Raw genomic sequence first — 8,627 nt, 5'->3', positions numbered from 1 at the left:
ACGCGGGGGTTTACAGAGTGGATTACCTAATACACGCGAGTGTGATTCTTGACTATGCTCGATAAAGGTTGATGTTGAGTGCTTCTTGCTCGACTTTTCGTGCCAACGAGTTGCTAACAAGCTGGCTGCAAAGCTCGTGTGAGCTGGTGCACTGCGAGCTTACCCCAGTAGTAGGTCATTACTCTGCATGACTGCTTGGCCACGGGAGTTAATAAAACGAAGTAGTTTTAGTAAAACAACGCAAGTTTTAGATCAGCCAATGACAGAACGGTGGGGAAACTTACTTTTACGTCGAGTGCAACTTCAGTTTAGGTTAAACTTTGGATGGTTTTAGGAGCTAAAACAACGGGCAAAATATGTGAAAAGCACAATAATACGTATTACTATTAATATTAATAGTACTTCGAAGTATTAATAATAGAGTTATGAATTCGTTGTAGAATGTGGAGTTTCTAGTCCACTAATGAAATTGTTTCATTCCAACCAATGGTACTTCAGCGATGTTTGACCCAAAGACATGACGTTATAACGTTAACTTATGTAATTTTTGAGTAGTATACAATTGACGATATTGAATTGTGCTTCACTGTCAAGTCGACTTCTCGAATATACTGCCGGTCCAAATAAAAAGGACAATAGTATTATCACTCAACGCCCAAAGCGTAAGAGGTATACAGTACAATACTGTACAGTCAGTCACCCCCCGATTTTTGCAGCCTGGGTTGGTGCACAACTCATTGATAGATCCTAGTACTTTGGAATCCCGATCAAAGTGATATATTTCACGTGGTACCTCGGACATATGTCGTCATCACCCCACCAACTGTAAACTGCACTATTCAAAAGAGGATATGTCGGTGCTTTTCACTCGGGACTTTCATGCTCGCATTGACATTTGTCTGGACCAACCGTCGCCGGAACCAAACCTCGCGCAAACCGTTTTAGTTGACTCGTAGGATGATATCGAAAGGAATGGTGGTGCATAGGTCAGTTCATAGTACACTGAACCCTTATGACAAGCTTCGACATGAACTGCAACAAGCAAGAAGTTTGTGGCCCCAATCATGTATAAGCATATATCGTATATGAGTTCCAACTATGGCAACTTGTAATATATAGGGGTCTTTGTTAAATTTTATTGAGATTGCCACACGTGTCGCTAAAGTGGCGCATCCATCGCGAGCCAGGTGCACCACCACGACGCGGACGGGCATCCATCAACAATCGAGGACGGGCCTTCTTTGTGGAGATTGGTGCTGTCGTTCCAGATATACATATACACGAGGAGGGGGGCGCGGGGTCGCAGCACGGCCATGAGTGGCTCAACTCGGGGTCGCGCGACAACAACTTCTTGTGAGGTCACGCGGGTGGACGCGTTCCACTTTGTAGTGGGCTGAAAGGTCACACCATGCGGGGCCTGTAATCGCAAGGTGCGAGCCTGTCGCTCCGCCATGCGCAAGAGGCCCTGCTGGTCGCGCTGAGCAGGCGTTGCGGGGTCGACCCGCTTCGAGTCGGTCTTGGTGGAGCCGTTCCAGGGCTTCGCTTCGACGTGGACGCGCCGCGGCGGACGCTGCTGCATCAGGCGGCGAGCAGCCGCTCTCTTCTCGGCACGCTCAGCGGCGCGACGGCCTCGCTCCTCGTCGGAGACGGGGGCCACGCGCTTGGAGTGGATGTTCGTAGAACAGTTCCAACCCCGTTCAAGGGCTTGGATGGCAGCAGGAACTTGACGCATCATGTTGGATCATCATCGAAGATCGACTTAAGTCAACAATAAATACGTAATTTACGAACAGGTATGCAACACGACCGAATCGTCAACTCATGTTCTGTTACTACTTACTAGTAGTACTAATAGTAAGCACGACATGTACTGAAGGGTCAGACAAACCACGTGGATATCACTTTGCATGGGTATGTAGTATCCATGCAATTCAACACTTGTCCTACGTGACGCACACTCTTGACTCATGTGAAGATTGAGATTCACCCCATATATTCCGAAATTATTTGTCTCGGATTGGCTATAATCCAATTTTCTCTGGAAACGGCAAGTGGATATTAGCCAATCCGATTCGTCGGCGCGGTTTGTACAATCCATGAAGAATTGGGAAAATCAATGACCTGTTTGCGCGGATATGAGTTCCAACTAACGTTATGACAACTTGTAATATAGTAAAACTATTATACTAGTACGGGTCTTTGTTAAATGTTATGAGATTGCCAGTGTATCGTAACCATGCAAAAAAATTCCATTGTGGATGTATATATTGCGTTCTACGGAACTAGTGACCATAACTTTACAGTTAACGTGAACTCAACCCAACACCTTCTGTTCGTATCAGAGTCAACCTCTCCTTCCGTGCTCGACCTGGTAGTATGCCTATGGTGTCTGGACAAGAACGCTCCTCGCTATTGGCCACCCATCTCGTCTAGTGGTAGAGGCGAGGCGCCCCCGGAGTTTGCAGGAGGCGACGATTCGCGTTTGTTTGCAAATGGAGAAACTGGAAGCCAAGTCGTCGGCAAGTACTCCAGACGAGCTATTGAAACGTCCAGACGAGGTCTTGTGGGCGAATGCTGAGTGACTCACAAAGCAGTTGATTGATCCTCAAGTGGAGCAGTGATTAACATTTGATGGCACGTGCGCTGCATGCACACCTCTCCAATATGGGCATTTAAATTAGTGTGCTGGCTGCAGAATTATAGTAGCCAAACATGGCCTTATTGTACCGTCAGAAACAGGGTTAGGTTATAGTAAGTACAAATTCACAATGGAATTTTGCACGGTTAGGATATGGACTCGATTGAGGCTACTACATGCGATTAAATACGGGGCTAGCTACGCTACCTACTTAACTGAGGGAAAGTTGCGCGATGAGCGCCCGGCACACAGGGCACTTGACACTTTGTCGAATCCATATCATGACACAGTCTTCGTGGAAAACGTGGTCGCACGGAAGCTTCACGGTTGGCAGGTTTGGCACGTTGTCCCATGCCTCAAGGCAAATGCTGCAGCAGCCGTCCCAACAAATCCCGGGCGCGTCATCCACGTCCTTCATACTCAGCACCGCCAACGCGAGCTTATTTCGAGCATGCTGGACACCATCGGGGATGCCAAGAAACTTGCGCAGGAGCACGTAAAACCTCAGCATTTCATTCATGAGCAGTGACGTGTCGACGTAGTCGACTGGCATGCTCGTCAGCAGCCCAAACACGTTCAATAGCGACGTCGCAAAGCTCTCGATGTTGGCACCCTTGTGGTTCACGGCCGCGTCGGCGAAGTTGGCGCCAAGCACGCGATTCACTTCTTGCTGGACTTGACGGATCAAGGCTTCTACCTCGCCATCATGGCTCCGAGGTCCCGTTGGGGTATCGATGGCCCGCAAGAGCGACTGGATTTCGTGTTGGAACGCTTCAAGCTTCGACTTGCTGATTGCAGCTACCCACATGACGTCTTCTCCGTTGTCGAGCATGATTGTCGTTTCAATGGTCACGCGGTACACAACTTTGGGCCCAACCCACAATACGTGGCCGTGCGCGATGAATCCGTCCTGTCGAATGCTGCTCCATCGCCGCTCCATGTTGTCTTGGTCTTGGATTTCGAAATTCTCATTTCCTGACAATCAGAAAATTGTTCGAAAAAGACCTACGCTAATATGACCTGTATTTCAATTTACAATTGGTTCATATAATCAGAATAGCAAATTGCTTAATCTGTCGCAAGGTTCGCTGCACTTTTGAACCCGCATATAGGATCCGTTACTTGTCTGTAACACCATTTAGACGTGATTCTTGAAATTCTGGTCAATCTGTCATTGAAAGTTGGGCATATCATACTGGCGTTTATCCTATCCGCTTCCGCTGGGATGACACATTGAGCGTAGTCCCCATGTTGGTGCCACTACTCGTCTTCTTCATGATGACTTCGTTGTCAGCAGAGAACGTCGGTGATTGAACGTCAACAATCACGTGGTGGCCCATGATGCTCGAGACGTGGGCGACATACTCCCCACCGCCTTCACGGTGATTCCAACTCTGGGGAGATGCCACTGCAGTGCACGGATCGACGCCATAGTCCAACGCCCCAAACAAAGGGTCGAGCATCAACAGCGGGTACTTTTTGCGTTCGCCCACGCGCTTTGGTTTGGGTCGGATGAATTGCATGGTTGTGGGTGGCTCGACCGTGGGCTTGGGCCCCAGCGGTCTTGTGGTTCGCCAGTCCAAAGTCGGTAGGTTCAAAGCACATTTGACGGGCGACGGGTGGCACGTTGGTGTTGTTTGTACCTGGAATGGTTCAAGCGTCGGCAGCGTCGCGTTCGGCTCATTGGTCTCGCTAGACTGCGGCCGTCTACACACTATGCCGTCAACGCATCCGCGACCTTGTCAGGGAAACGACATTACCGAAAAGGGGATATTGGTGACGCCACTCTCGGCTGCCTTGATTTGGGCGACGGCGGCGGCGAATGCGTGGCCACCGCTACGTCGCTACAGGGTTGGATCGTGTTCAGTGTACAGTAGACCGTACACTGAACGCGCTTGGCTTCGAACTCGCTCAAGTGCCGCAACGTCTCCCGTGCCACTTCGCCGACGGATTTTTCGCCAAACATGGCAACTTTGAGCATTTCTAACCGAAACGAGCAGCCGATGCGCAGAAGTTGCTCCGACACTTTGGACGCTTGGATCAAGGCTTGGATGGATTCCGACGGGCTCTGGGCCATGCCCCACATCACGTGCACCGCGCCTTCTAGCATGGACATCGTCACCGCCGCGTCCACGTCCCATCGCGCCAGGAACGACACGATGTGCGGAAGCGCATGGGCTGCCACGAGGGCCGGCACGACTCGGATGTGGTCTTTGGCCATGGCGCTCAAGGCGGCCAGACCGCTCTCGACCCTACCGGCAAGAAAGATAATCCGTCTGAAATCTTCACACTATTCGGATATTTATGTACAAGACAGGCCCCAACGCCGGGGGCAGGTCCGGGGGCAGCTCTGGATGCAGCATCTGCACGAGAATCGTGTGGACGTGGTGGCGCAGACACAATTCGTTCACGTTTCCGACCCCCACGGCGTTCTCGTTGGCGATGGCAGCGACGATTCGGGCGATTTCACTGCGACACTGGTGGTCGTGCTGGGTTAAAAATCCCTTGACTTTGCTCGAGGCAAAGTGCACTCGCTTGAGGATCCTCGTGAGGATGTTGAGGCGGTAGATGGCCGCGCGGCCGTCCGCGAGCCGGCCCAACTGGGCCAGCAACGTGTAAAATGTCGGCGGCAGCGCCACGAGCCTGCCACGTCATACCTTCTCAACACTTGCGAGGAAGAGTCCATCACGTACTTGTCGTCTTGGGCGCTTTCACAAAGGCACACTGCCAGTTGCGGCGGCATGGACCTAAGCCCATTACACACGTCGCTCGGAACGTTCGGCACGAGGCCTGCGACAACGTCCAAGCAACGCGCGTGCAGCACTTGGGCGCACGTGGCGTTGGTCGAGCACAGCTGGGCGAGGGTACCGCAGCACCATTTGACCACTCGCGGCAGCGGATCGTCCGCCGCCAGTGTGTGGAGGAGCGCGGGCGTGGCCCTAGAGACGCGTTTTAGCTTTATGAATATGGTTCATCAGATAATACGCAAAAGAACGTACGCGGCAACCAGTCGCTTGGCCAAGTCTGCAATCCCCGCCTGGTCCAACGCCACTCCGTGAACGCTCGTGGCCACCGGCCACGTCTGCTGCTCGAGCAGGGACAGCGACGGCATGAGCAGTCCCACGAGCTGCACCGCGCACTTGACGACGTCGACGTCGTCGGCCGCGAAGTCGCCCACGGTGCTAATGTTATAATCAAATCATGGGTGTATTGGTTGTGGATTGTTTGGACGAGTACAGTACTTGACAGGTCGACAACACGCGACGACGTCTTCCAATGCGTGCACCTTGAAGAGCGTTCTCAAATAAAACACCTGAGCCGCCAATACGACAGTCCGCGGTTGGTGGGTCTGGACCTGGCACCGGAGCAGGCGTAGCATGGCGCGGCAGGCTTCGGCGGTGCTCTGGAGGTGCCGCTGGTGGTCCACGCGGGAAAAGGACGCGCATCCCCCCCCTTCGCTCCCCTCCATCCGATTTGTCTGCACCACCACCGCCAAGTGCGTGGCCACGTCTTGTCGAAACGCCAGCGTCGACGCTACGCTGGCCACTCGACATAGATGGGACAGCACTATGGCGCTAATGTGCCTACATCACCTTCTCTCAGTCTTGTCGTCAAAGCAGCTGAAGCGGGCGTCGTACCGCTGAGACCGCGACTGTTGGGTCGGTTGCCCCGGCGGTTGCACGAGCAGCTCGAGCACGAGGGGCAGGGTGTTGGTCGTTTGGAAATACTGCGCACTGTGGCCTGCGGTGTCGTGGGTGACGCAATGTAGCAAGCACACATGGACGTGGTCGAGTAATGTGTGGGGCGACACCAGCAACGTCATCGGGACAAAGGACACCCCGTTGTCGTTGCTTCGAAAGGTCGTGGGAAACGACAGCAACGAATTGACGGGGTTGGCACACACCACGATCGCAAGAAGCCCCACGACAAAGCGGTAGCCTACCCATTCGTGACATTACTTTCCAATACACACGACGACAGACAGGAACGCACTGTTGTTGGGGGCGTGCATCCCCGGTGCACACAACGGGCGTACCAATGGCACCAATCCCGCCACCATGAGTCCGTCGCGGCCCTCTTCCCGCGACGCGAGGGCCATGAGCAGCTGAAGGGCTGCGAGCACCACGTCCGACCCCCCCGTGTCGCTGAGACACTGTACGATCGTCGACAGGTATCGGCCTGCATTCCGTGTGACGAGGTCCACTAGCAACGGGTATCCGACGTCGTAGGCCAGCTTGTGCAGCACCTGCCCCAAAGTCGTCATTGCATATGGTGTGCCATATTCGAGATGGAGATGTACGTACCTGGAGGAGGCCGGTGGTGACGGATGGGGGCGAAGCCATGTCTAGTGTGCGAAGCAATATGCCAACGATAGTCGGTGTTGCAAGTTGCTCCACAACTAGCGCGGACAAGTGGCGGTTGCGGTAGGCCGTGTCTCGCGCGTCCGCGGTGTCGTCGTTGCGACTGACCAGACTGGAACTACTGACGTGGGTGCTGCGGTGGCTCTTGACGGATAAGGTTCGCGTGAGGCTGTGGTACGTTTTGGCCGAGACAACCGTCCCGCCAGACACGTCCGACGCGTTACTCGACACACCCGTGCGTTGTTTGTGCACGACGTCGCAGACGCTTTGCGCCACACGGTCCAAAAATGCGATCGCCAGGGCTTTGTCTAGTTCAAAAGCAGACTTGGGTTGCAGACAATAGTTTTGGTTGTTGCTAGTTGTACCACAGTCGTTGCTAGCTTGGGCCAAGTTTGTCGCCACGTGCTGTACGACGTTGCTCCGCAAGATGTCGGAAATGCGGTCGGTATCGTGTGCCAGCACGATGAGGAGTTGGGTGGTGAGCGCCACGAGCGACGGACTGTGGCGATGTTGGACGCACTGGTTGAGCCACACCAGCCCCCCCGCGGGGATGATCTTGGCGCGGTCGTGACGGGGAAGGCCCGTGGCCGGCTGCAGCTCGTCCTGGACGAGGGTCGTCATGATGGTCATGTACGCCAACACGGCGCGCTCGGGCATGGGGGCGTGGCCCAGTACTTCATGGATGCACCGCTGCTGTCGGCTCAGCTCAATGCTCTTGGCCACGTTGATGGCTCGCATCCGCATGCGCGCCTCGACAGAGATGTCCTGGGTTCGGACCTGTCGTTCAAACTGCCGCCGCCGTCGAAAGTGCTGAAGAACTCGGGCGGCGCAGTCCATTTGCCGAAGCAGCACCGTGAGCGACCGAAGCACCGCGTTTTCGTGCGAGAGTGCCGCGGCGTACGGTACGGCAAAGACGGCCAAGAGCTCGGCGATGTTGAAGACGGCGTTGTTCTTGACATGGACAGTGAGTTTGCGGAAGGCTTTGTTGGAGAGCGTGCACAGGTTGTTTTCATTGGTCATGTTTGCCTCTGATGATAGTTAGACCGCGTCTCAAGAGTTTGAAGAAGGTTACCTTTGTGGAGGGTGTTGAGATGCAGCAGCATCTTGTGCGCCAGGCGCCGGCGGGCCACGTCCGAGCTCTTTTCGATTTCAGCGTACAGCGTGTCGATGGCTTCGTGTATTTTCACTCGATTCCAGAAGCGAGTGTCCCATTCCTCGGCCATGAGAATGCGATCCTACCCAAACTATCATGAGCTACGCCGACAGGTGGACGAATGGTACGAGTTCATCTTGGTGCATCTTGGACTCAAACTCTTCGTCAGAGGCACTGTCACTGTCGTTGTCAGTCGATATGGTGGCGGACGAGGTTTTCTTGAACGTGTCCGCGCGGTGGGCCAAGTGCAACGCGGCATGGCCCACTCCTTGGATATGGTCAACATTGATGGCGCTGGGGGGTTCTTTGTGTCGATCGAAGAACTGCTGCCGATCCTTGCCCACCTTGACTGTGCGATCCAGTGGTGTCGCTCCTTGCGCATGTTCCCATGGAAGTGACTTCTCAAAGGACGGCGTCGGCGCTGCTGCCGCCTTGGGCCTTGTCGGCATGAAACCGTTTCAGCTGTATCCACCAA

General features: G+C 54.0%; 3 protein-coding genes across 11 annotated transcripts; all 3 read right to left on the bottom strand.

The window, feature by feature from the left end:
- Window positions 1-1,159: 1,159 nt before the first annotated feature.
- Window positions 1,160-1,735, bottom strand: H257_10845 (hypothetical protein; the record flags this gene model as incomplete). The annotated part of the gene is made up of 1 exon (XM_009837551.1): window positions 1,160-1,735. The coding sequence occupies one exon, from the start codon at window positions 1,733-1,735 to the stop codon at window positions 1,160-1,162; it is 576 nt and encodes a 191-aa protein (XP_009835853.1).
- A 1,043-nt stretch (window positions 1,736-2,778) lies between these two features.
- Window positions 2,779-3,614, bottom strand: H257_10844 (hypothetical protein). The gene has a single exon (XM_009837550.1). It carries the CDS (start codon window positions 3,576-3,578, stop codon window positions 2,850-2,852), a length of 729 nt encoding a protein of 242 aa, XP_009835852.1. The 5' UTR covers window positions 3,579-3,614; the 3' UTR covers window positions 2,779-2,849.
- Window positions 3,615-3,783: 169 nt separating this feature from the next.
- Window positions 3,784-8,609, bottom strand: H257_10843 (hypothetical protein). 9 transcript variants are annotated; one of them, XM_009837542.1, is made up of 13 exons: window positions 8,281-8,609; window positions 8,072-8,234; window positions 7,365-8,027; window positions 6,943-7,307; window positions 6,632-6,884; window positions 6,277-6,577; window positions 5,881-6,222; window positions 5,638-5,820; window positions 5,332-5,577; window positions 4,949-5,281; window positions 4,523-4,890; window positions 4,399-4,474; window positions 3,784-4,345 (listed from the first exon to the last, which is right to left on the bottom strand). In XM_009837542.1, exons 1-13 carry the CDS (start codon window positions 8,599-8,601, stop codon window positions 3,841-3,843), a joined length of 4,119 nt encoding a protein of 1,372 aa, XP_009835844.1. In that variant the 5' UTR covers window positions 8,602-8,609; the 3' UTR covers window positions 3,784-3,840. The 9 variants fall into 9 exon arrangements, with proteins under 9 accessions (XP_009835844.1, XP_009835845.1, XP_009835851.1 ...); XM_009837543.1 differs by having other exon boundaries at window positions 8,072-8,609; XM_009837549.1 differs by having other exon boundaries at window positions 4,523-5,281.
- Between the last annotated feature and the right edge of the window lie 18 nt (window positions 8,610-8,627).

The sequence above is a fragment of the Aphanomyces astaci genome (genome assembly GCF_000520075.1).
Source record: "Aphanomyces astaci strain APO3 unplaced genomic scaffold supercont1.30, whole genome shotgun sequence".
In the NCBI taxonomy this organism is placed as follows: domain Eukaryota; phylum Oomycota; class Saprolegniomycetes; order Saprolegniales; family Verrucalvaceae; genus Aphanomyces; species Aphanomyces astaci.
The sequence above is the reverse complement of the archived record's forward strand: the minus strand, read 5'-3'. Positions and strand labels throughout refer to the sequence as shown.